A 26,118-nucleotide genomic window follows, 5' to 3' on the forward strand; every position below is an offset into this window, starting at 1 on the left:
AAGGGCGAAAGAACACCTAGATTTTCAGGGTTCACAGGGCCTGGAACTAAGATTAAAATCGTGATGTTGAAATGGGAAGAAAAAGAAAACTCAGGGCAGGCCACTGTCTTATCTAGAAAGATCTGCCTGACTCTAGTCTGAGGTCAAATCGGATCTTTAATGGCTTTGGTGCCTGAGTTTCCTCATCTTGCATAAGGGGATTAAAGTATATGCTCTTTGAGTTCTTGTGAGGAATAGGGAGGGCAGAGGACCTGCCCTCTGGGAATCAATCAATGGTCACTGTGCTCTTTAGCATCAAGCGGCTCTGAACCACTTCCAAAGGGCAAGGCAGAGTGGAACATCATGGTCTTCAACTCCACTGAAGTTGTTTTGACCTTCTGACCCAAGGGTCTGGCTCCTGCTCTGCTGAATACTCTGTGTCTGTATTTGAACATCTGAGCCTCTCTCATTTCTGGGAGTGCAGATTTGGAGGTGGGCAAGGTCATTCCTGAAATCCTGAAAATAAAATCTGAACCCAGGGGCTGGAGTGATAGCACAGCAGAGAGGGTGTTTGCCTTGCACAACACTGACCCAGGTTTGATCCTCAGAATCCTATATGATCCTTCAAGTCCACTAGGAGTTATTTCTGAGCACAGAATCAGAAGTAAACCCTTAGCCCTGCCAGGTGTCCCCCCCACCAAAAACAAAACAAAACAAAATAAAACAAAGCAAAACAAAATCTGAACCCAAGTGCGAAGAGACAGGCATCTCGGTAGCCAATACTGGTATTTCTTGTGAAAATGTTGAGGTTTATGATTCAAAGGTCAAGAGAATATACAAGTAATATTGACCTTTGACTTTCTGAGGGTGTATATGAGAACTCATTCACAGGTCCCCGTCTTCTGTTTCCTCCTTCTCTAGGGTCTTTGCAGAAAGAGCTTCAGGAAACCTTGGGCCGGGTCTCCTGAGCTCCCTTCGCGCTGCTGACATACGCTCGGCATCCTGGCCCTCGGATTTATGTCTGCGACTCTGTAAACACGTGCTGCTCCGGTTTCAGAAAATAACACTATGCTAATGAGCAAATAACACATAGTAAACAACAAGCAGATTATCTGCCTCAGAAAAACAAAAATCCTATTTCAATTAGAGCAATCGCCTGACATTCATGGAAAATGATCTCTTGTTTTCCCAACACACATAAATGTCATCTCTTCTTTCAACATTATATAGAATGCCTGTTAGGTAGCACATTCTGTTGGCCATTTATAGACAACATTAATTTCTCTTTTATGTTCTGAGAATGTTTGGGATGTGTTTATTTAGATTGGGGGGGGGCAACCATCCCCTTTTGCTACAGTGACGCCTACCAGAAGTCCCAAATCACACATCTAAATGCCAGGGACACTGTTAGATGTGAACATTTATATGAATATCTCATATGAATTCCATCTCCATGTTCACAATCTATTTTTTAATATAAATTTTATTCTATAATGTATTGTTCTCAACAGAATTTTTGGGGAGAGGGGCCCATACCCAGCAATGCATAGGCCTTACTCCTAGCTCTGAGCTCAGTAATTACTCCTGGTGGTACTTGGGGGAACCATTTGGGAGGCTGGGGAATGAACCCAGGTAGTGTGCATTCAAGGCAAGCCCTCTCCCTGCCTTATTATTGCTCTGGCCCCTTGATAAAATTTGAGAGTACTATTCATTTTCCTCTATTAGCAGCTTAGTAGTTAAAATATAAAGGCACACTTAAGAAGAAATCAACAGTAAGCAAACTTCAGCTTAAGTCTAGTTACCCCTATCTTCAGCCTGGCAAACAGGAGACTGGTTGGATGCTCACAGCTTTTTAGAAAAGCATCCTTGGGGCTCAGACGTGAGGGTCCTGAAGTCCTAGATGCCTATATTTTCATTTGCTATTAATCACAAATTCTTTATTCCTTTAAAAATTAATTGAAAACATGAGCTGGAATAAATATTTCAGGCAACCAACAGCAAAATGGGAAAATACCATGTGTTTGGAGTTTTAGTGCCCTCCGAGTACGGGAATTTATTTGCAGCAAGCAGAAAATAGACAGCAAGCATAAAAATATAGCAGAGTCCCCCTAGTAAAATTATTTATCAAGCTAACAAGGGAGGGACCCTTCTAGTAACAACAAGCCAGCAAGGAAAAGACATGGCTTTATATTTTACCTTTGGGTTAGCAAACCAGTAAAAATGCCAACTGACAAGCACTTCACATAAACATTTCGTTCTAAATGAGCTTCCTTGTTAGAGGGAAAGAAAGAAAAAAAACCTCTTTCTCGCTCTGGAGCACTATAGCTTACAGAGAATTCTCACACGGACATGCTGACTCCTGAGTACAAAATAATAGGACTCAAAAATAATAGTAATAATAATAAGTGAATGCAAATAACAAATGGAGCTTTAAAAATGAAAATTAGAAGTTCATTAAAGAAAAGAAGCCCAATATACTTATCAGTTCATCTTCTTCCAGGATGAGTGTAGATAGAAAGTGACAGTTTTCCTAAGAGGCTTTTCAGGATATACTAAAGAGCCTTCAGAAAGGTAAAAAAAAAAAAAAAATCACACGTAGATATTCAGGTATTCAGATATATTGTTCTGAAGTTGCTTTACTGTACACGTCTCATTGCTCTAGCTTTTCAAATATTTATTTTATGAGCAAAACCCCAAAGCCAGTTTTTTACAGTTTAGTTTAACGATAGGAAACTTTGATTATAAATTACAAGGTCCTTTATTATTAGAGCTCGCAAGAGTGGGAGAAGGAGGGGGGCCTGGAAGGTGGGGGAACCCCCAATAGATTCAGTAGCCCTGATCCAGATTACATTTTAAGGAAATAGGGGGAAAAGATGCGTTTTCAGAACCACTTTGTCCTTAGTGGCTTTCCAAGTACCGCCTGATGTGTTGACGAAGGAATGGCTCATCGGGCACCTCTCACAGGTGCTGAAGAGCAATCGCCATGCCCAGCACTTGCCATGCTAGACTGAGAAGGTACCTGTGTGGAAGGAAAAGCTGCTAGGAATATTGGGGGTGATGATGGATCAGAACTCTGCAAAGTTGGGGAGTAAAATCAGACCTTGCAGAATCTGCACCCCTTTGTCTCCAACCCTACATCCCAACAAGTGTCTCTAAAAGGTAAATTTACCAGCCAGTGAGAGAAAGGTTTTTAAGACAAGAATCAGCCAGATTTAGTAAAAGTAGAAGGGGAGGGGGGGAAATCACGTTTAAGCCTTTCTTTTTGCCCCTTCTCTGGCTTACACTTCTTAGATCTGGTCTTAGAGTGAGTTGGGAGCTTTGGGGCAGGAAGCAAGTCCTGTGACCTGTGATCAAGTGCCAATTTTGAGGTTCCCTCTGTTTAGATGAGTATTGGGGGTCCCTGCAGAAGCGTCTAGTACCTGTCACAGCTGTGCGTTATCTCTGCTTCTGGTGCTAAGACGAGATGTCTGACCCTGTGTTCATAAGCAAACAACAGAGGTAAAATGATGAACAATGGGGTTTACCAAGGTGAGTAAAAACACTCGGTGGTTCTCCCCACCAATTTCACCCTGACCTTTGAAAGATGCTGCTCTTTCTGAAGTTGCTGGCTCCTGAAATAAGAACAGGGCTGAGCAGAGACAGATGAGACTTCAGAAACCAGCACCCCACAGCAAATTCAATAATGGGGAGCCCCGGTCCAGAGCATAAAGCAACCTCCAAGAATCCCAGACACCAGGCAGGTTCCTAGTTTCAACTCTAGGTAATTCACACTGAGCAGCACAAACTTCACCCAAACCTGTCCTTTCCTTTCTCCCCTCTGCTAGTCCTTCTGCACCCCCTGCTTGCAACCTGAGAAGAAAAGACAAAATTGGAGCAGAGAAACACCAGGGGTTCATGTGTCTACAAACATACTTGAAAGAGGACCCTTGAAAATGAGACACAAGACCTTCAAATTCTGCCCATTTTGAAGTTTTTTTTTTTTTTTGGGAAAATGTCCTAATCATTAAGAGAGAGAATCAGAAAGGAGAAAAAGTAAACAAAAAAATTTTACTCTAAAATATACCAAGGAGAGAGAGAGAGAAAGAGAGAGAGAGAGAGAGAGAGAGAGAGAGAGAGAGAGAGAGAGAGAGAGAGAGAGAGAGAGAGAGAGAGAGAGAGAGAGAGAGAGAGAGAGAGAAGCAGACAGGAGAAAAAAGTAAACAAAAAATTCTACTGTCCAAATTTTTCTTCTCAGAAAGACACCCCCATTACAGCCACCCCCCATTTCTTGTCCTTCATTTAGAAATATAAACATGCCAGGGACAGAACCCGAAACAGTAGAGCTTCAAGCCCTTTAATTAACTACCATCAGTAACAAAAGGTCGCTTTTGATTAACTGGGTGGAGGGGTGCAGAGAGAGTAGGGGGAGGAGTTGGGGGGGGGTGGTGGAAGAGTCAACCGAGGCTTTTGAGTTTCTTTAAATAATGACAAACTCCAATTCAACTGTGGGGCTGGCAGGAGCCAGGAAAGAAGAAAGGCAACTTTGTCTGCAGAGCCCGATGCACCAATGGGGGTGACCGCAGGGTCAATTTCAGATCAATTCTCACCTCTTACTGTCTATCTAGAACTTATGGCTGCTGTGCTTTCCATAGACTGAATATAGATAAAAGACGGGGTGTACCCCCTGACTTGGCTTGCATGAAAGTGCCATAGACTTGAAGGTTGCTCAGGGAGGGAAAAGGTGTAAATAAAGTCAGTTAGTTTCATGTTCTCTCTGTCTCTCTGTCTCTGTCTCTCTCTCACTTTCTGTTGAAGGACGAGAAGTTCCGTGAGATTGTTAATTATTGTGATAATATCTTCCAGCACCTCACACCTTACACCTGACCAATCAGGCCTCCCCTCCACTTGCTTCCTTGGCTCTGACAGCACCTCAGAATCCCCCACCCCTGTTCTAATTTTCCCACTCAATGCCCAAGACCACCTCTCCCTCTCCTCCTGGTATTAATTTCCATCTGCAATAGTATCTGTGCTAATAGCTTTAGTGTATTTCCTGTACAAGCTGGAAAGAGAAGCAGCTGGGATTTTTTCCCCATTGCTTTAGCCTGATCCTCAAATTTATCAGTATTAGAAGAAAGAGACCCCTCCCCCCCAAATTAAATCAATAAAAGAAGATGAAGCAAACCAAAACTAGCCTTTCTGCTTAGTTCAGTTACTGGTGATCATTTCATTAGGTGCCAGGAAAAGCCAAAAGCCAATGAACCAACCAAGCAAGCAAACAGAAAAAAAAAAAAAAAACCCAAATCCAGACATGAAACAACAGCTTAATAGTCATTTTTGGACAGAAGAAATGGAAGACTCAGCAAGCTGCAGGTAAAGTGAGTTTAAATACCGGCATGTTTGGACCACAGCAGTAAATCGGGGAGTTTGGCAGGTGACTGGAAAGTGTGCATTTAAAATGCAAGCTCTTTAAACACGCATCCTAAGTAATTAGGGTGGTGCATTTGCAAAGATTCCTTCTTCCTTCTTTCTCCCACTTCAATGCATAGTATTTCTGTCTCTAAATCAGTCCTTTCAACCGCGGCCTGGAGCTGAGGGGAAACAGTCTGAATTCCGCAGGCGGCCTGAGAACTCTGCGTGTGATCTGACATCAGAGCCCTGAGGAATGAAAACCCACCGGAGGTGGAGGGATATTTGAAAAGGGGGCATGCCTTGGGCCGGGGCTGGCTCTGCTGGAGGAAGAGCATCAAATTAAACAAGCAGTGGCAGACAATTAGAGAAAAAAAAGTGCAAAGGACAAAACAAAAATGGTGACACAGTTTCCGGTTATTCTTCTTAGGACTAACAATTATATCGAGTCACTGGCTAAAGATGCCACTGACTCGACTCGTGGACTTTGAGAAGGGTTTGGTCCATGCCCCAAATCTGTCTACAAATTTGTTGTCTACATGTCTCTACTCCTCATAGCCCCGAGGGTATCTACTCTAGTGGAAAGGGTCTAGCCCAGTGATGGCTAACCTATTTGAGCCTGAGTGCCCAAACTGCGCCACACACACACACACACACACACACACACACACACACACACACACACACACACACACAAAACACAAAGAATTTCTTCAAAGTGCCAGCACATTCTCCCAATGGCCAGTCCAGCCCTGTTGCCAGGTGAGCTGCAAAGCTGACACCAGCACTCGCCTCCCACCGCGCCACATATCTTAATTGCGGATCTTACTGCATGACAGCTGCAAGTCCTTCATGTGCCACTGCTGGCACGCATGCCATAGGTTGACCATCTCTGGTCTAGACCCTTAGCTGATCCTCCTTGAGCTCTGGGAACTCAGAACTCACAGTCAGTCTCCTTCCAAAACCTTAGCACACCTCACTCACATTCTGGGTTCAAAGGCAAACCTGCTTTGAATGTTCCTTTAGAGCCAAGCACAGACCTTCACGTGGACCCTTGGCCTTAGGTCAAGAAAGAAGGGTTGCCTCTTCTGTACAGCTGCAGCTGCATCTTGGGGCAAACTAAGATGACAAGTTCTCCAAAATAGAAACAAGATTCCCCTGTGGCCCTGGGTTAGGGCTTCTGGGTTGCTTTGGACTCTAGATGGTGGGATGCTAAGGCCACCTACCTTGGGCATGCTGGTGGGTCTAGATGGTCTTTTTATTTTTTTTTTATTTTGGGTCACACCCAGCTGTGCTCAGGGGTTACTCCTGGCAGTCTGCTCAGAAATAGCTTCTGGCAGGCACGGGGACCATATGGGACACCGGGATTCGAACCAACCACCTTTGGTCCTGGATTGGCTTTTTGCAAGGCAAACACCGCTGTGCTATCTCTCCGGGCCCTCTAGATGGTCTTAAGAATAGTCAAGAGACAAGTCTGCTCCGCTACTGTCACACTAGGAAACTAGAGTAAAGGGTTTGCCCTGCTCTACTGCCACACTAGAGTGATGTGCCCTTGGGACTCAGAAAGTGCTTTTATTGCTACAAGTTTCAGCTGTATGTCCTCCTACATGTGGATCCCACTAGCCTTGCCCCAGGACAGTTCTGAAGGACTTCTAGGCATCTGGATGGTTCTTAACCAAGGTCAGGACCATCTGAAAGGGGTAAAGCATAGTCGTGAGCTGGCAAAGGGTCAGAGTTTGTGTTAGTGCACAAAGGATGAAGGAAAGGAATTGAGGACCTACTTTTGACTTGGGTGCAAATCCACTTGGGGGCAGTGGTATTACCCTTTTGGTAATTTGGGCAAAGAACAGGCTTTTTTTGTGTGAACTATGTCTTCCCACCTTCCCAGAACTTGAGGCTAGGCAACACCTTTCCAAGGGCCATGATGCCCAGGACACCCTTTAATACAGAGATGTAGCTGTGGGAAAACAGAAGGAATAGCAATTCACATGAGTTTCTTCGTCTGAGGATCCTGTCAGACTCTGGACAGCACAACCTTGATAAGGTCACTAGCATTTTGGTAGATTTGCAGATGTTAAACTGTAACACACTCATGAAAAAAAAGGAGTTAAGATCAAGGGGGTTGCCACAGAAATGAAAAATTCTATCATTTTTTCTTTTGCCATACCACTTAGGATGGATATTTTGTAATATGCCCAACAACCATCTGAGCTTAGACTGTGCTTCTGAGAATAAATGAAAGGTAATTAAATGGCTCCCCAAATGGCTTGTGATTTAATTTTTATGCTCTAGTCTAAATTGCCAGAAATAAGCCATGAGGCTATACACAGTGGAAATTAGCAAGAGGGGGGTGAAAAAAAGAGAGAGAAAGAGAGAGAGAGAGCGAGAGAGAAAAGTGGATCCCTATTTTTGACTTTAACCACAGAAATCTTCTAGCCAAGGGACATTCTGAAAATAAACCAAGTCAGCTTCCCAAGAGTCTCAAGAATTGGACTTTTCATCTCTCGGTTCGTAATCTCTAATATCACGGAGTCAATCTGAGGACTGTCCTCCTTCCTGAATTCCCCATCCAGCCCCACACCGCCTTCTTCCTTGCTCTCACCTGTCAATCATGGCCTCAGCTGAAATTTGATTTCTCTCCTCCTGGGTAAGCTTCTATAGAGCATTACCAAGAGGGTCAAGCCCAGGGTGGACCTTGCCTTAAAAGTTCATTAATTCTCGGCTCCAAATAGCTGCTTTCAAGGTGACAAAACCTGCTGGTGAACTTTGATCACCAGATTTAATAGATGGTTTTCAAAGCACAGTGAGAGAGACAAGGATTGGAGAAAAGAATGCAGGATGGGTGTAAAGCAGGCACACTCACTTGGTGACACACATCCATCCTCAGGTATCCATTGAGTTAAAATTATGCATGATAACCATTACAGAAAATGTTAGCTTTGTATAGAGCTGGGAAATAAATCATGTTAAATATTCACAGCCCAATTATTCAAAGGACTCTCAACACAGCAGCATGGAGAAATAAGTCTCCAGTTCTATTTTTGAATAGACTGGAAAATGGCTTTCTGCTCTCCAACTCTGCTAATTTCCTGGGTCCTCACTGTGTTTCTTCTTTAAGAGGAGTAATTTGACTCTGTGACTTTTGCAATCTCCCCCCTCCACCACCACCACCACCACTATCACCACCTCAGTTTTCCTCAAAACCCCAAACTTGTATTTCATGCAAATTTCTCAGCAAGCATATTTTTTTAAGTCAAACAAAGTCCTTTCATTCGCCAATGAGAGATAATAAGAGCACATAAACAACGACACTAAATAATGATGGTGTCAGAGTGTTGGTCTAGCTCTCTAAATGAAGAGAGTTCATAATTCAATTCACACTGGGATACTTGTAATTGAAAACCCATTTAAGTAGCTTCATTTCATTTTTTTTTCATTCCGTAGATAACAATCAGTTTTCTGCTTCCCACCCCTCCCCAGGCCCCTTCTGCCTACAGCAAGTGAAGGGAGGGCAGGGGGCAGGGTGGGTGGAGGGGTCACTTCAAAATCCCATTTCCAAGAGGGCGCCGTGTACTAAGCCCTGAAATCACACTAAAGAAATTCCAAATATGAGTAGGGAGCCTGGATTTGGAAAGTGGACAGAAAACTGTAAAAGCCAATTTAGAATATTGTCTCAAAGGGGGGGGGGAGGTGAAGTCAGAGAGATCCACCCAGATTTTTTGGCCCTTCGAGCAGAAGGGAGCAGATCTGAAGGGCCTCGAGATGCCAATTAGTGGACACCACCGATCTTAGAATATTCCAGCAGGGCTCCTTACTCCTTGCACCGCTCCCCCCCCCCCCCACAACCAAGTAACAAAATTCCTGCAGAAATAGAAGCATGCTGGGTTCTCACACATACGGTGGGTGTCACTTCTCCTCAACACTTAGTCTCACCATTCATGGTGCAGGTGAAACAAGGCTTCGTCATGATGAAATCAGTTTTTCACACCTCAAAACTGATCAGCTTGGTTTATATCCTCCTCCCTGTACCCCCCCTCCCCACCCTGTCCCACCACTCCAACCCACTGGGAAAACTCTTTTAAAAAAGAACAAAACCAAACCAAAGGGGGAAAAAAAAACAGAAAACAGAAAACGAGCACATGCAAATCACAAGTCAAGCTGTACCTCTTCGGCTTCAGGCAACGGGATATTTTTTTTCACATCACTGATGTAGAGGATTCCCTTGGGTACCTGATTTAGTAAATATATTAAAATAAACAAAGGGTCATTAATAACCAGGAAGAGGGTTTCCGGGTCAGTCTTGTCTGTTCAAGGCTGTCTAACTAGTTCTGCAAAGAGCAAAACTTGACTCCCCAGAAGGAGCACATCTGGGTAGGGGCTGGGGGTGTCTCTGCCTGGCCACAGGAGTAGGGGTGACATAAAAGATAACAGGGAGGAATAGAAGGAGGCCTATAGGTCTCTGACCTCAGGGTGGGTGAGGAGAGTGATACCCCAAGGAACCCGAAACTCCAATCAGCTCAGAGTTCCAATAGAACCAGGTGGCTTGGGAAGCCCCATAGGGGAGGTTCGAGGGACTGGTTGGTGCTGATGTAGGATTCCTTTGTGGGCATGGTCCCCAACTCAGAAAATCACAGGGTCCCAGCCTCACCCAGTCCTCTCTTAGGGTTCATCTTCTCTTCCATCTTCCTCCTGCCTCCCCCTTCCCCTGTACTCTGGTCTGTTCTCTTTCAACTGCTGACCTTAATTGCAAATGTTCCCTTAACAAATAGAACCATTTAGGTCCCACCCTGCTTATTTATTAACTTCTTCTCTGTTTAAATTAGTAGCAGGGGATGCTTAGGATGGTGATATGAAAATGAGGTTGCTTGCTTTAAAAAAAAAAGTCTTTTTTGCTTCACAGCAAAGAATGCAGCACGGTGATTCAAAGTCGTTAGCTTACTATGGTTCAAAAAATCCTTATTGCTATTACTGTACTATGTCAGTGGTAAAATAATTATCATTTACTGTACGGACTCCAATATTTTTTAGACAGCCGTTTAATAACAAAGCAGACCTGTCATTTCCCCCTACAGTTAGTCACACTATACAAGTTCAGACTGTCAAAATATATTTAAAATCTAATTTAAAAAATCCACCACGGTTCCAGCAAATCTGTGTACAATAACTGTGATAAACTAGGAAGTCAATCTGTTTTCTTCTCAACCTATATATTCAGTTATTTTTCTTTAAACACACCTCCAACTTTATTTTATTTTATTTTTGTTTGTTGTTTTGGATCCCTCTCTAACAGATGATGGGGTGCTTTCTCATTTGTTTCTTGACTCTAACAGAGAGAGAATGAGAGAGAGGAGAGAGAGAGAAGGAGGAGAGAGAGAGAGAGAGAGAGAGAGAGAGAGAGAGAGAGAGAGAGAGAAGCTAGTGGATCCCTATTTTTGACTTTAACCACGGAAATCTTCTACTGAAATTTGCACTGTGCATCATCCTAGCTGTTCCAAATGCCCTCGTTCTAAAATGGTCTAATGAAGCTTAGAACCCGTAGATAAAAACGTCTGTGTTCTCGGACCCCAGGTTGTCTGCCATGCACACGGTACTGTCACTCAGATGCACATTAGAAATGCTTTTAAAACCTTCTGAGACAAAACTATTCTTCTTCATGTAATAGTATACATTAATCTTGGCCCAAATATATTCTTTCGATGCCAGAAAAAAAAAAAAAAAGAGAGAGAGGCAGACTGAAGATATAAAACCTGGACGTGTTATCAGTAATATCAATTGTTCTCCATTGTCTTCCATTAGAAGTTCAAATGACTAATCTTTAAAAAAAAAGAAAGAAAGAAAGAAAGAAAACCCTTCTCATGTAAGTTCCCCTATAAGCTTATTTAAAAAAAACAATAACAAATCTTTATAGAAACAACAGATTTTTGAAGAAACACAGAATAGACTTTCAATGCTTAAGAGATTGTGGAGAGAATTTTCTGGTAATTCCTTTGGGACTCTGCAAACATATGTTAAGCTCGGGCAAGAAGTATTTACATGAGATCATCTACTTGTGAAGCATTTTTCAACTGTAGAACAATATTATAAAGCAATAAATGAGCAGACATTTTGCAAAAAAAAAAAAAAAAAGGAAAAGGACCCCCACCATTCTGTTCCTCCCCTTGCTTTCCTGTCCAGCTCTCTAAGACTCTGTTATTTTTGGAGAAAAAAAGAATCGTGCCTCATTAAATATGATATTTGGCATGTTGCCTGAAATCTCATAAAGTGGATGTCCTTTTAAGATCACCGGTGTCATTTTCCACAAGATGACCTCTCCTTACAGGCCACCTAGGGCACCGATCCTGTATCAAGTGTTAACTTTCCACAGGGAGCTGTCCTAACTAAAGGAAGAGTGAAGGCGGGAGCTCTGGGGGCTCCCAGGGTCTGTGGTGGTGGGGCATGAGATTCTGGTGCTCACTTTTGGGGGCTGCTGGTATAGCCAAAACCAGGCCATCAACCCTGCACAAAACCCCTAACACTGTGTTATGTTGACTTAATGAAGAAACTTGCAATTTCTTTTGAATCACCCAGGAATGTGCAGGGATTGTCCAAGGGGGGTGCTGGCGAAGCTCGGCTCTCTCACAGAAAAGAACCGGGAGGAACTGAGAGAGTGTTCTGGAAGCATTCTGGAGAGGGCTCCCTTGTGTCGTGGGTCTGAGCCCCCAAAATTACACCAGGTTAGATGAAGGTTTTGGGGACATATCACTCTAGAACTCACATGCCAGGCAAGTTGTGCTCCTGCAGACACATGCAATGTGCTGAGGGATGGGTACTATTAACCCCACATCTCCTGTGTCCCTTTAGACTTCATTGTGACTGAGCCTGAGAGAAAGCACAGGTGTAAGGCATTCGCTTTGCACACGGCCGACCTGGGACCAATCCACATTCTTTTTTTTTTCCGTTGAAATGACTTTTTATTAAAATACTTCAAATGATAATTAATAAGGAATGAAGCACAAAATATATTAAATGTTACAATGATAGTTAAAAATCTACTGAAAATATGCACAGTATGCTAAAGAATAAAATATGTATGATGTATGTCTTTTAATTTAATGTATCTAAATATTTATATTCATGTATTGAATTTATATTTACTAATATGTCACAAGGTAGAACATAAATATACATACAACTTACATTAGAAAAATATTGATTTTTTTTTTGTTTTTTTTGGCCACACCTGGTCATGCTCAGGGGTTACTCCTGGCTATGCTTTCAGAAGTCACTCCTGGCTGGGGGGACCATATGGGACGCCAGGGGATCGAACCGAGGTCCATCCAAGGCTAGCACTGGCAAGGCAGATACCTTACCTCTAGAGCTGCCGCGCCAACACCCCAATCCACATTCTATCCTCGGCATTCCATATGGCCCCCAAGGCCCACAAGGCGCGATTTCTGAGTGCAGAATCAGGAGTAACCCCTGCGTGCTGCCGGGTGTGGCCCCAAAACAAACTAACAAACAAATTAGATTTTATTGTGGGCAAACTGCAGCTGGATCTGAGAACTAATGGTCTCTGCAACTACCCCACCATAATGCCAACTTCCTGATCCAATGTGCTACTTTTAAAGGGCTCTCCAAATAAGCAGCTCAATTGCTAAATAAATAGATCAATAAGTAAAGAAATGGCAGGTGAAAATCAGGTTGAATTCATTGTGGTGGGGTGAGAAAAGGGAACAGAAAGACTCAGAGCTCTTCTTGTTAAAGCCTGGGAATGGTTCCGATCACTCCTTGCAACCCCTAACACACACACACACACACACACACACACACACACACCATCAGAGGATCATAGCTGCATCTGATGCACAAGGATCTAGGATGCTGAGATCCTTGTTTATGTTTCAGTGTTTACCTCCATGGAATGAAGCCTTCCCTGACATCAGTCGGTGTGCATGGGAGGTATGCGAGTGATTTATTTAAAAAGATGAACTGATACTGATCTGAGCATTTCCTTACCTAGGCAGGTCCCAAACAAGAGCCCTGTGATGAGGTCTGAGCAGGAGGAATGGGGGTGTCCTTGATGAAATGAGGACTTCGCAAATTTTTTTTGCCCAGGAACTAGCTCCCACTGGAACTGCAAGTAAGCAATGTGCCTTCCTCCCACCTGAGCCACATACATTGGGTCCCCTGATTCTCTTCCTCAAGATAAACTCAGATTGGCATCGGGGGCGGGGGGGGGGGCTGCAGAGTTCCAAGAAGATCTAACTGCACACACTCAAGATTTCCTCCTTCCATCTTCTCTAACCTGCATAGGCAGGAAAGGAGGGGAAAAATAAAATATAAAAGATCTGGAAAATGGGCCAGAAAATGAATCAAATAGGAATCAAAAGATCTGAAACAGAGGATCTAATTTATGGAAGACTCTTGGGAAAAGCAGGTGGCCTGGTGGGGGCCATTAAGGGTGACCTGGACTCTTCCTGGACAGAGCAGTCTTCTTGGCAAACCTAGACCAAACTTAAACTCTAATCTACATTCTTTTCTCCTTCAGGATGCAGTCAGGGGAGCCTGGGGCATTGTGGAGGTGTGGGTGTCCCCATTAGGGGAGCCTAGTTGGCTCCTGGACTCCTCTGGGGGATTGGTAGGGAAACAGATAGGGGGTGGGCGCTGTTAGAGAGTTCTGTCCATCTAGGGCCCAGTCAAGGTAGGGTGTAGGGGAACTGCATGTAGGACAAAGGGCATCAAGGTCTTTCTGGGAAATGAGGCATCTGCTATGACCTCCCCACTCTTTAGCCCTGCCATCTACCCTTCCATTTGGCACCTACAAGGGGAGGGTCCCCCCTAATCTCTCACAGTGCTAGTCCCCAGTTTTGTGTGAGGCAGCCGGGATGAGGGTTGGGAACACCCAAGAATGTTCATGTGGATGGGAACTAGTTGGAAGTATACTGGTGACGGGGTACAGGGACACTTGGAATTCGACAGGCAGAAGGGTGTCCCTGGCATCCCCCCACCTCCCGTTGTCATCACCCTCATTCCAAGCTGCAGATCTCTTCCAACCTGGAAGTACCAACTAGCACCAGAAGGATCTAGAAGCTTTTTTTCTCACCTTCTTTCCTTTCCTGTTTTTCTCTCTACTTACACTAGGGCATGGGTGATTTTTGGGGCCCAGACTGCTCCATAGCCCAGAGGTGGCCCTGTGCATGGAAGGGACAGGTGCTGGGATTTCTAGGAAGATGCCCAGCCAGGGCAGGGGGCAGGTAGAAGAGATGCTGAGGACACCCAGAGCTAGTGTTTTTGGAAGCCACTGCCATGCCCTGCCCAGAAGTTAGGAGCTTGATGGGAACAGACATCTTTCCTGGTGGGAAACTGGGGTCCTGAAAAGAACCCTGTACCGGGCACTGTTTGGAGGGCCAAGGTCACTTTGTATATGATGCTTCCCCACCTGGTTTTGCACACATCCCTTCTGGTCCACTGTTTCCAACTTCACCTGAATTGGCCAAGCTGTACCCTGAATCCTTGGCCCTCTTTCCTCTGCAGAATACTCACTCCCGCAGGTTCCTGGACATGAGTCAGCGAGAACCAGGATAAATTGGGGCTGCAAAAAGGGCTTTGGGGGCCTGAGAGATAGTATAGAAGCTAGTGCAATCTCCTGGCACATGGCCCATTCAGTTTTGATCCCTGGCACCACGTATAGTCCTGAGCACTATCAGGAATGATCCTTGAGCACAGAGTCAGCCCTGCTTTAACACTGCCAAAGAGGGGCCTAAAAATAAAAATAAAAGAGCACTGGTATCACTGAGCTGATTCTCCAGCCTAGAATGATCTCGGCAAAATCAGGCTTGCTAGGGCTTCTCTCTGGAGCACAGTGCAGTGGGCACTCCTGCTGAGCCACTTCTAGAAGATTCCATGACCTCTCTCCTGTTCCTCACAAGAAGAGTGCCAAGGAAGAGGCAAAAATAAATCAAAAACAAAAAAAACAAAGGAAGGGTCAGAAATATAGCACAGCAGATAGAATGTTTGCCTTGTATGCGGCCAATCCGGGCTTGATTCCTGGCATCCCATATAGTCTCCTGAGCCCACTAAAAGTGGTTTCTGAGTGAAGAGCCGGGTGGAACCCCTGAGTACTGTTGGGTTTGGCCAAAAAACCAAACTAAAACAACTCAAAATAAAATCACCAAAACAAAACAAAATCCTTCTTTGGCTTTTGCACTTGGACACATGCAAGGTTGGTGATGAGAATATTTAGGAGAGAAACTCCACCCAAATCTGCAGTTGTAGACTTGGGGCACGAAAGAGTGAGGGGGTTGCTTGGAGTTGTGGGGTAAACATAGATCTTTCCTCTCCTTCAGAAAAGCACCCCCCGTTTGCCTCTTCCCACTCCCATGCATGCTCCTTTCGAATCTTCAGATAGGAGCATCGGCAGGGAAGGGAGAGAAGATTTTGCAGCCCTAAAAATCCTCACTGGGGCAGTCAGGAAGGAAAAGAAGCTGCTGTGTTTGGCTGAAGGAGGGAGAGGAGAGCATAAGAGGAGGAGAAGGAGGAGGAGGAAAATGTGGAGGAAGATGAAGAGGAGGAGGAAGTGGAGGAGGAAGAGGAGGAAGAAAAGGGAAGATTCAGAAAAGAGCCACACATTCCTATCATAACCTCTGGGCAGAGGAAAAAGCACAGCGAGAGATTCCTCCGAGGGCGCAAGTTGGTCGCAGATCCCAGATTGCAGATCGACGACAAAGGGCACTTTTCTCCCTCCACCAGGTGTTTTCAGGCACAGGGGAGGGAACCCCCACACAAAAGGCTCTCAGATATGAACAAAGGCTGTCATGAGACCAGAGAACCGTGGATGTGCGGGCAGGATATGTGTGACCTGTTCAAAATATCTCCACACCAGAATCATGTGTTACTGTATGGACACTTTTCCCCAAAGCGTTCCCCAGGGCCACCTGCTTTCTGAGCGGAATCGGATCTCTGAAAATCAGAGGCTACAGAACACCACACATGAGTGGATGTGAAAGAGACAGCCCTACCTCAGCCGCCCCAGGACCTCAGCAAAGGGGGCTTGGCTGACACTGTGCTGTCATCGCCAAGGTCCACCCGTCATCCACTGCCTCCCATAGATGGGGTGAGAAGGCACCCATGAATGGCCAATTTGCTTCAGGCTGAACAACTTGACTTACTTTGGTTTCTTTATTTCTTTGTTCATTTTGACCCTCTCTAAAAGCTAAAGCTGGTTCCCACATCGCAGTAGACTATTATCCTTTCTGTCCTGAGAATCTTGGGGGTAGACAGAAAGGCTGAGATTCTTTCACTGTGTCCCTGTCCCCTATACCACCAGGAGCTGGACTGTGCTGGGTTTGTTCAGGACAAGTGGGTAGGCAGTGAAGTTTGGAGACTCAGTCCCCTTTCCTGGGGCCAGTTGCTGCCTAGATTTGGAAGATTCCTATGTATATGAGAAAAATATAGTGCCACCAGAAGGTGGGTTAAGACACAGACATTGTGCACTTTTTGTCAGTGTCAAAAAAGACATTTTGCCAAAAGCCAAAGAAACAAATACTAGATTCCCATGGCTGCTGGCGGGACCACCTGGATGCACTGCTTGGCTTTGGGCATCGTTTAGGTCAAGATCAAGCATGGGAAGAAACTTTGGGGTTTTTCTTATTCTCATGAACCCGCAGAGGGACTAAGAATTATTCTTGCCACATGTGTTAAAAAGGAAAATAGCCACTCTTTTTTGAAAATAAAACCAAACAAAAAATGAAGACCAGGACTTCAAAGAACTAGGGGCAAAGTTGTTACTTTAAAAATCTCAAATGGAGGAACTGGAGCGGTGGCGCAATTGGTTAGCCTTCTGCCTTGCCTGTGCTAGTCTAGGAAGGATCTCGGTTTGATCCCCCGGCATCCCAGATAGTCCCCCAAGCCAGGAGCAATTTCTGAGGCATAACCAGGAGTAACCCCTGAGCATTACCGGGTGTACCCCCCCCAAAAAATAAGATGTCAAATGGAGCTGAATTTCCTAGGGGCCAGTTGGGCAAAACAGGGCTCCGAGGCTGGTGGACCCAGAGTGTGGCTGTGAGCTGTCCTGTCCTGATTTAGTGGCCACAAGCCACTAAAGCCTGTCTCTAGCAAATTCTCCCGTCCCAACCCCTCTCGGTGAGCACTGGACTATGCACAAGCAGACAATAGGGCCAGCTGTGTGGCTAGCAGATGTTTAAACACACCGAGTGGCAGCGAGTCCCAGGGGAGGGCATTTCACAGATGTGGAAGTCGGCCAGCCTAAAAGAAGCCAGCAGGGACCGTGACAGCGAGGTGATTCTTGTCCTATGTCTTTCTTTGCATATGTCCGAAGTCATTCCATCTATTTAGGCTGAGGAAATGCTGGGAATGTGGCAACCAAAGCCAGCTGTGTTTTGGGGGGCAGAGATGTGTCACCGCCAAACCTTTCCTATGCCATGCGTTCCTATAACCCTGTTGCCTTTTTAGCAACAACGCTTGTGGTTTGGCAAGGAGCGGTCCCACTTAAGCAGAAAACTGCCTAGAGCCAATGGGACTGAATCAAAGGACTGGGGTAGAGGAGAGAAAAGTCAGCCTGAGCATGGGCAGTTCAATGGTAGAGAATTTCCCACCGGGGATAAAAGGGGGACCCCAGGTGGTTATGGTCTGGAGGCAGATCAATAAGATCCACCTGACACATTCTTTGCTGCTGAGACTCACGGAAACGCTACATCTCAGCGGGAAAGGGTGTGAATTTGTTACCCATCTGTCTGTTCAGGTGCCGAGTGCATTATAAGAAATAATTTCAGGGTTGTGAGAAAAAGGCAGCAGTACCCAGAGAGAGCGGGGAAATGAGAGGGAAATCATTTGGAGACTGTTTGGCAGTGGAGAAGGTGTGTGTTCAACTTTGTTTGGGGCCCATGATGTTCTTGACCAGTGTCTGGTTGTGAACCCTGCTTGATATCATCCATAAGGCCCAGGCTAGGCCAGACACCCCACCGACTTGTACTTGGTTGGCATTGGCACCTAAAATGTTCCTATCCATGGCATCTACTGTGAAGCGGGAGAGCCAAGTGGTTTCTTTCTCTTTCTTTAGTAAAATTATCTGCCGGAGAAACAACAAAGTGTGAAAAAGTGGTATTTGAGGGTGTGTTATGTCTCATAGAAGCTTGAAAGATACGAATGTTTCCTGTATGTGAAATTTCCCTGCATATACACACACATACACACACATCATCCTTTCACATTTCTGTGCACTTTTTATACCCAATAGCCCAGTTTGCAAATAACGCATCTATTCTCTGTCTTGCGTGGGAAATGGTGGAATGGGGAGAGAGCACTTCTTTATGGGTCTATGTGACCTTGCCTCAGACCAGCCCATGGCATCCTTCTTTGCTATGAAGTTGAGACATGAAACCACCTTCATCTCTACCACAAACATCTTGCTTAAAAACAACAAGAAAAAAAAATTCAAACAAGGAAAAAAACCGAAATTTGGGGCAGCCTGTTTTTCATGAGAGGTAATGATGCTCTGAATAATCATAATAATTTTGAATGTACAGTTTTCACATCAATTTCAGCTGTGGCTATAGTGGTGAGGGCACATTGAAGGGACTTCCAAACTGTGGTGTGGCCCACTGATGTTCCTTTTGCAAAGATGCACAGTTCTGTCACTGGAATGAAAGAAATTTTAACACTACTTAGATAAAGAGCCAAATGACGTATAGTGTTCCTTATGTGATTTTTGTTTTTTTGTAAATGTAGAGATTTGTAATCGGGGCATTCTAATAGGATTTAAAATTTCTTTGGGGGGACAGACCCAACAATATATGTATTTGTGTTCATCACTCACTCTATAGTTCAAAGTTTTTTCCTAATACCTATTTCTAAATTTTTTTTTTTTACATTTCTCCAGGAGCAAATATTCTCTTAAAGTCTGTCCCCCAAATCCCTCTTTTGGCTATCAATACGTGGAATTCCCCCCGCCCCCAAGTCCCTTTCTTATGGAGCTCAATCTTATAATATAACTCCATTCTGGTGTCTTTTCTTCTGAGAATGTGTTTGCTTCCAGCTATTCCACTGGGCACTTTTTGACTTAAGTGACATCTCCATTTCTGCTTCTTTGGGGAGAGGCTGGATAGCTTTAAGATTAGGGTGTAGAGTGAGGGTTAGGAGGAGGACATATCTGAAGCAGAAACCAGTTTCCTCCCAGAACATCCAGAACGATGGGGGGCGGGGGGGGGGGGCATTACCAGGACCTGTAGCTCAGCAAAATTATGTGTGGGTTCAGAAGCCAGATCCAAATTGGCACAAAAAGGAAGGTCAAATATGGAGTCTACACTTTGTTCGATTCAGGGGGAAAATGGGCAGGGAGACAAGGTGATAAACTGACCTCCGAGTCAGGAGCAGGAAGCTTGACCTGTTTTCTACAAAGTGAGGCTTTTCTTTCAGGGTTGCAAGATTATCATTTGCTCTTAAAGCATTTTCCCCCTTTAAGAACCAAAAACCAAATAAAACAAAAGTGACCGTGTTGAGCTCTAGTTTTCCAAAAACAGTGCTGGCTTTGTCTTTAGACTAGGAGCTTCCTACGGGAAGTTGAGTAAAAGAGCCATGGACATGAGTTGGTAACATTAGTTACACAAATTTGTCATTTTTTAAAAAATAGGTCAATGCTCAAGGCTTTACCAGTGATATCTAAATTAGTCCTCTTTACCCATAGCCTGTTTGAGATATAGTAAAAAAAAAAATATCCCATCAGAGCTTGGATTTCACCAAGCCGTTATTTTCTTTATTCATTTATTTTTGCCTGTGCTTCTGGAGAGATGGTGGTTGATCTAAAATCAGGACCAGCTTGGTTAATAACCAACTATCCTAAATATTCACAGCCAAAAAATAAATAAATAAATAAATAAACAAATAAATAAATAAATAAAGGATTGTGTAGCTCACTCGAAACTAGATTATGTGCTGGGTCTTCTGGAAGTCAGGAGTGAGTTTGGGGTTTTTTTGTTTTAAAATTCTCTTTATTCTTTAAGTCAAGAAGACACCAAAGTTAGAAAAACAAACAAACAAACAACAACAAAAAAATGAGTCTATTGTGTCGCAAGTGTGAATCCTGTCAGGCTTTAAAGATCCTGTCAGGCCTTAGCTAACAAGAAAATCATAGTATGTAAATGAAGAGGAGGAAAAAAAAAACAATCATTTATCAGAGTCAAAAGTCAAGAATTGTTTCTTTTTCAGTCAGCTGCACATCTACCAAGTCTGTATCTCGGGTCTCACCGCTCTGGCTACACCTTGCTCTAAACAGGGGCTAAAAATCAGGCTCATTTTCTGGTGGAATGTTCAGGAATGTTCATTAGCTTGTTTGTTTCCACCATAGAGCAATGATGACTTTGCTTATTTGCGAGCTAAAAACTTTTTTTGGCGGGGGGTGGGGGGGAGAGGTCATTTTGAGAGACCATAATATATATTCACCTTCAAAACTATATCTCAAAATATCAAGCCACACACACACACACACACACACACACACACACACACACACACACACACCCCTTACACACACACACACACCCCTTAACAAAAAAAGACTGTTTTATCCTGAATTTTGCTGCTGTCTTACTCCAGTGAATCTTTCCTCAGGAACTAGGACGCATATTTTAAATTTCGAATGCAGGGTTGGGCCCAGTTAAACTGTACACTAAGAAACTGAGTACAGAATCAAAAAAAAAATGCAGTTTATTATTGTAGATTATTCTTTCTCTCGATATAACCAGAATTGAAAATGAAAGAAAAGCACATAGGAACATCACGCGTGGTTAGTTAGTAACTCAAGATATAAAACAATTTTGCACAGCAAAATATGTAAAAGAAAAGTAACTGACAAGATTTTTTTATATTTATTGTGGTAAGATTACTTTTCATTTTTTTAAGACAGGATGTCAGTCCCTGAAAATAACATTTACTGATTATTGCCTTTAAAACTGTGGATTTTAAGTTACAGAAAATCCAGTTCTGCACCACAATACAACTGTAAAAAAATCTGCATCATTTTAAAACTGTGCAGTAATGCCATTTTGTATAACTGCATAAATTTTATTAGCGTTCTAAACAGTTTTGCAAATTTCTTTTTTTTTTTTGTATTATATGCTTGCAGGTTATATCTTAGTGCAATTCAGTCCCAAATACTTTAATTTTGAAGAACAAAAACAAAAACACCCATACATTTTGAATGTAAAATACCCCTACAGATATAAACAGGGGTGCGTCCCCTTTTAATACTTTGGTTTTTCAATACAGTCAGTGGTATAGCAAAGACTACACATACCCAACTTATGTTTAAGTTGCAAGCACATGCTGTATAAGCTACTTTTTTTTTAAACAGTCCCCTTGCAAACTCTACCCCCCTTAACATCACAACAGTAAACAATTTAGTGCATCAATCTTTTAAAAAATCTACAGCTAAACAGACCTAACTCTTTCAAATTTATCTATAACATTCCTTTATCTGTAGCATACATTTTAACTGGGCTAACAGATTATAAAAACTAGAATTAAATTATATACTAGAAACCCATAGCATTCCACATTTGACAATGACCAAAAGCCAAAAAAAAAAAAAAAAAAAAAAAGATAAAATAAAAATAAACCAAACCAAAAAAAAATTAAAAAGAATGGGGCAGATTTCTTCTTTAAAAAAAGAATTTTTAGACTGCTTTCCGCATCCACACAATTTTTTAGTCCCCCAATGTGGGTGCCATTCTTAGGAAAAAGAAAAATGTGACGAAGTTCTTTAATTTTTGCCAGGCTAGATTTTTTTTCACCCTTTCAGGCACCTTTGACAAGGAATGCCCTCAGTGCATTTGACCATGGGAGGTTGAAGTTCTGAATAACGCAAAGAAGTTCTGGAGCAGACTCAAACTTTCATGGGAAGAAGACTCTAGGATCGCACTTTTTTTGTTCGGAACTCAAAAAAGTCATGAGGCAATAAAACAAAAGTATGAAAGCCATGCCTTAAGTCGTCGAATGTCCATATCCAAGCCAAAAGGAAAAAAAAAAAAGAACAAAAAATAATTATACCGTACATGTCCAGCATGCAGGCTTTTTTTTTTTTATTAATATAATGTCTCTTTCCATAAAGTCTTTGAAACAGTTATAGTTCATTGTTGCTAGGACAAAGTAGCAAGCGTAATAATGCATGAGATGAGAATGAGTTTTTAAATGGCAGACTAAACTCTCAGATTTGGCATCTTTAGGCCAAACTCACAAGTCACACCTGAAGGTTGATGCAGGCTTGATTGTGGTAGGTTCATGAGAATTTTTTTTTTCTTTTCTATTTTAGCATAACACAATGCTAAAACCAGGATGGAACTCAGCAAGCTGCAAGTCACATAACATTTCACATTTTTTTTTTCCTTTGCAAGCTCAATCTCACAGGAAGAACTCAGGAGGAGGAGAAAAAAAAGTTTTTTTTTTCTTTTTTTCTTTGATCTCAGAGGAGTAAGATGGGTGAAGAGGGAGTGAGGGGTGGAGGAAGGGGGGGAAGAAAAACACAGCAAGCTCCCCCCCAAAAAAAGTCAAATAAAAAAAATCCAAAAAGAATAGAACACACACACACACTGTGAAAATGAACACCAGCTTATGAACTGATGAAAGAAAAAAAAAACTGAAAGAAAAAAAAATGTGAACGATGCAGGCTTTCAAGGCGAGCTACTCTTGAACTCTGCCAGGAGATCTTTCAACACTGTGCAAAGTTTTTTTTTTTTAAATTTTCTTTTGGGGAGGGGTGGAGTGGAGTGGGGCGGGGAAAGGGATGTGAAAACAACAACAACAACAACTACAAACAACAAACAATAACAACAACAAAAAAAAAAAACCTAGAAAGTTCAGGAGCATTTCAGATTGGCAGTCCATGGAGCCGTCCCTCCCTGACTTCGAAAATCAAAAATAAAAATTAAAAAATAATAATATTACAGCCACCGCTGCCACCACCACTACCAACTACCAGCAACTCGGAGCCTGGCAATTGTGTGTGTGTGTTTGTGTGTGTGTTTGTGTGTGCAAATGTGTGTGTGTGCACAGACTTTGGGGGTGTGTGTGGGAGCAATTTAGGCAGGAGGGGGGGGGAAAAGGATGAAGAAGGGGTGATGAAGAGGTGGTTGTGGGCAGCTTGGCTCTGGGACTAGCGAGCCCCCAACCCGGGTGGGACCCCCCCACCCCACCCCACGGAGGAGCAATTCACTCATTTCGAATCAAGGCGTCTGAGCTGAGCTGAGCTGAGCTGAGCTGGGCCGGGGGATGTGGGGGCGAAGGGGAGCGCGTGGTTTGGTGTCAAGACTCACATGAAAAACTCGGGCGAGGACGGGTTGTCGCTGCTCGAGCCGTTTTCTCGGAAGCCGCTGCTCACCAGCTTCTCGTATTTCTCCTTGTACGCGTCCCGCTCGCGCACCAGCCGGGAGATCTCCTGCTTGAGGTGGTCGACCTGCTGCAGCAGCTGGTTCTTCTCCGACTCCAGGACGTGCCGCTGCTGCACCCGCTTGAAACGGCAGGACTGGGCATAGCCGCGATTTTTCAGGGTCCGCCTCTTCTGCTTCAGCCGGATCACCTCCTCTTTGCTCACCCCGCGCAGCTGCCGGTTCAGCTCGCGCACCGACATGGTCACCAGCTGCTCGTCCGAGAAGCGGTCGTCGAAGTGCAGGCCGGCGGCCGCGTGGTGCGGATGCGGGTGCAGGGCGCCCCCCGCTGCCCCCGCAGAAGCGCCCCCGCCGCCGCCGCCGCCGCCTCCGCCACCGCCGCCGCCGCCTCCGCCTCCGCCGCCGCCGCCGCCGCCCCCAGCGCCCGCCGGGCCGCTGCCGCCCGCCGACGAAGCCGCGCCGCCCGCCGCGCCCGGCGCGCCCGCGCCCGCGGCGGCCGTCGGGTGATGGTGATGGTGATGCGCCACCGGATGGTGGTGGTGGTGGTGATGGTAGTGCGGGCCCGCGCCGCTCTGCGCGGCGGCCGCGGCGATCACGGCGGACACCACGGCGGCCGCGGGACCCATCTCCTCGCCGGGGCCTCCCAGGGACGCGCCGGCCGCCCCGGCCGCCGCCCCGGCCGCTCCGGCCGCCGCCCCGGCCGCCGCCGCCGCCGCCAGCTGCTGCGCCCCGCGCGCGTAGCCATCGAAGCTGCCCTGGAGCTGGTGGTGGCTGTTGCTGATGAGCGCCTCGACCGCGTCCTCGGGGCTGAAGCCCAGCGCTTCGGGGTTGAGCTGCTGCGGGTAGCCGGTCATCCAGTAGTAGTCTTCCAGATGCGCCTTCTGCTCGCTGCCCGAGCCCGGGCTGGGCGCCGAGAAGCTGGGCGACGGGGGCACCGAGCTGCACGGCGTGCTCATGGGCGTGGAGGACAGCGAGCCCCCGGCGATGAGACGGCCGCACTGGCTGATGATGCGGTCCGTCTCCACCGGCTCCTTTTTCACTTCGAACTTCATCAGATCGAAGTCATTAACATATTCCATGGCCAGGGGACTGGTGGGCAGGTCGGAGTTGCTCATGGCCAGTTCTGAAGCCATTCTCCGGCCGCCGCCGCCGCCGCCGCCGCCGCCGCCGCCGCTCCGCCAGATGGGCTGCAGGAGAGGGGGCAGCGGGCTGTGCTGGGTGGCCAGCGGGTGAGCCAGCTTGCCGGAGCGGAGGGGATCGCTTCTTGCTCGCTTCCCTCGCGCCGCCGCCGCCGCCGCGGTGGCTGGCTGGCTAGCTAGGGCAAGGGCTAGGGCTGGCCCGAGCGAGCGCTCGCACCTCCCGCCTGGCCCGCTTGCCCTCCCTCCCCCCGCTGCTCACGCCAAGGTGCTCGCCGCCTTGGCTTGGCTTAGCTTGGCTTGGCTTGGCTTGGCGTGCCTAGCTCGCCCCGGCTCCTCCTCGCCTGCTCGATCTTTCTGGGCTGTGCGCTCCGGAGCGAGCTGGCGGCTTCAGGCTAGGGGAGGTCCTCCTCTAGACGCTGCGGTGCTGCTGCTGCTGCTGTTGCTGCTGTTGCTGCTGCTGCTACTGCTGCTGCTGGCGGTGTTGGCGGTGATCGTGGTGGAGAAGGAGGAGGAGGAGGAGGAGGAGGAGGCGGCGGCAAAGCCGGACGAGCCCGGCCCGGTGCGCGGCGTCCCCCGCTCGCCGCTCCGCTGCGCGCTTTGCATAAGGAGAGCTCGGAGCCTTCTCGCTCGCTCGCCGCGCCGGCCAAGGGGCTGCAGGCGGGCCCCCCCCCCTCCCGCCACTCGGAGCTGGGAGGCGCGGTGGGCGGCTGTCCCGGGTCCCGGCGGCGGCAGGAGGCAGGAGGCAGGAGGCGCGCGGGCCTTGCTTGGCACGCGGGGTAGTTAACACTTCATGCTTTTCTCTTCATGCCTCCTCTTCAGCCTGGCTCTTTAGGAGGATGGCAGTTGCTGTCGCCGCCGCTGCTGCTGCTGCTGCTGCTGCCGCTGCTTCTGCTTCTGCTGTTGTGATTATTATTGTTATGATTATTCTTTCCTGATTCCTCTCTCTCTCTCTCTCTCTGTCTCTCACTCCCTGGCGCTTCTTTCCCTTTCTCTCTCTCCTATGCAAAGTGCAAAAGCTAGAGCTGGAGAAAAGGGAGGGGGGTGCGGGCGGGTAGTTGAGTTGTTTCTTGCTCTCTTCTCCTCCCCCCCCCCAAAAGAAGGCAAATTAGCGAAGTCGAGGCAGAGAGCAGGAAAAATAAAAGAAAAAAGAAAGAAGGGGTGGTGGTGGTGGTGGTGGTGGTGGGGAGGCCGAGACGGGAGAGGCAGGCAGCCCGAGCGAGCGAGCGAGCGAGCTACAGCTC

The 26,118-nt window shown here is 45.9% G+C and overlaps 1 protein-coding gene across 2 annotated transcripts in view; it reads right to left on the minus strand.

Annotated features, from left to right (window-relative positions):
- The window catches only part of MAF (MAF bZIP transcription factor), a 276,725-nt gene extending 251,737 nt beyond the window's left edge, over positions 1–24,988 (minus strand). The window contains exons 1-2 of one of the 2 annotated variants that reach the window (XM_049786279.1): positions 23,667–24,988; positions 9,529–9,594 (exon numbers count right to left, since the gene is read on the minus strand). In XM_049786279.1, coding sequence (XP_049642236.1) covers positions 9,561–9,594; positions 23,667–24,871 — 1,239 coding nt within the window. In that variant the 5' untranslated portion in view covers positions 24,872–24,988 and the 3' untranslated portion in view covers positions 9,529–9,560. The remainder of the gene's footprint in view (positions 1–9,528; positions 9,595–23,666) is intronic. The other variant, XM_049786280.1, reaches the window with a different exon arrangement.
- Positions 24,989–26,118: the final 1,130 nt, after the last annotated feature.

This window comes from Suncus etruscus, chromosome 14 (genome assembly GCF_024139225.1).
Source record: "Suncus etruscus isolate mSunEtr1 chromosome 14, mSunEtr1.pri.cur, whole genome shotgun sequence".
Taxonomy (NCBI): domain Eukaryota; kingdom Metazoa; phylum Chordata; class Mammalia; order Eulipotyphla; family Soricidae; genus Suncus; species Suncus etruscus.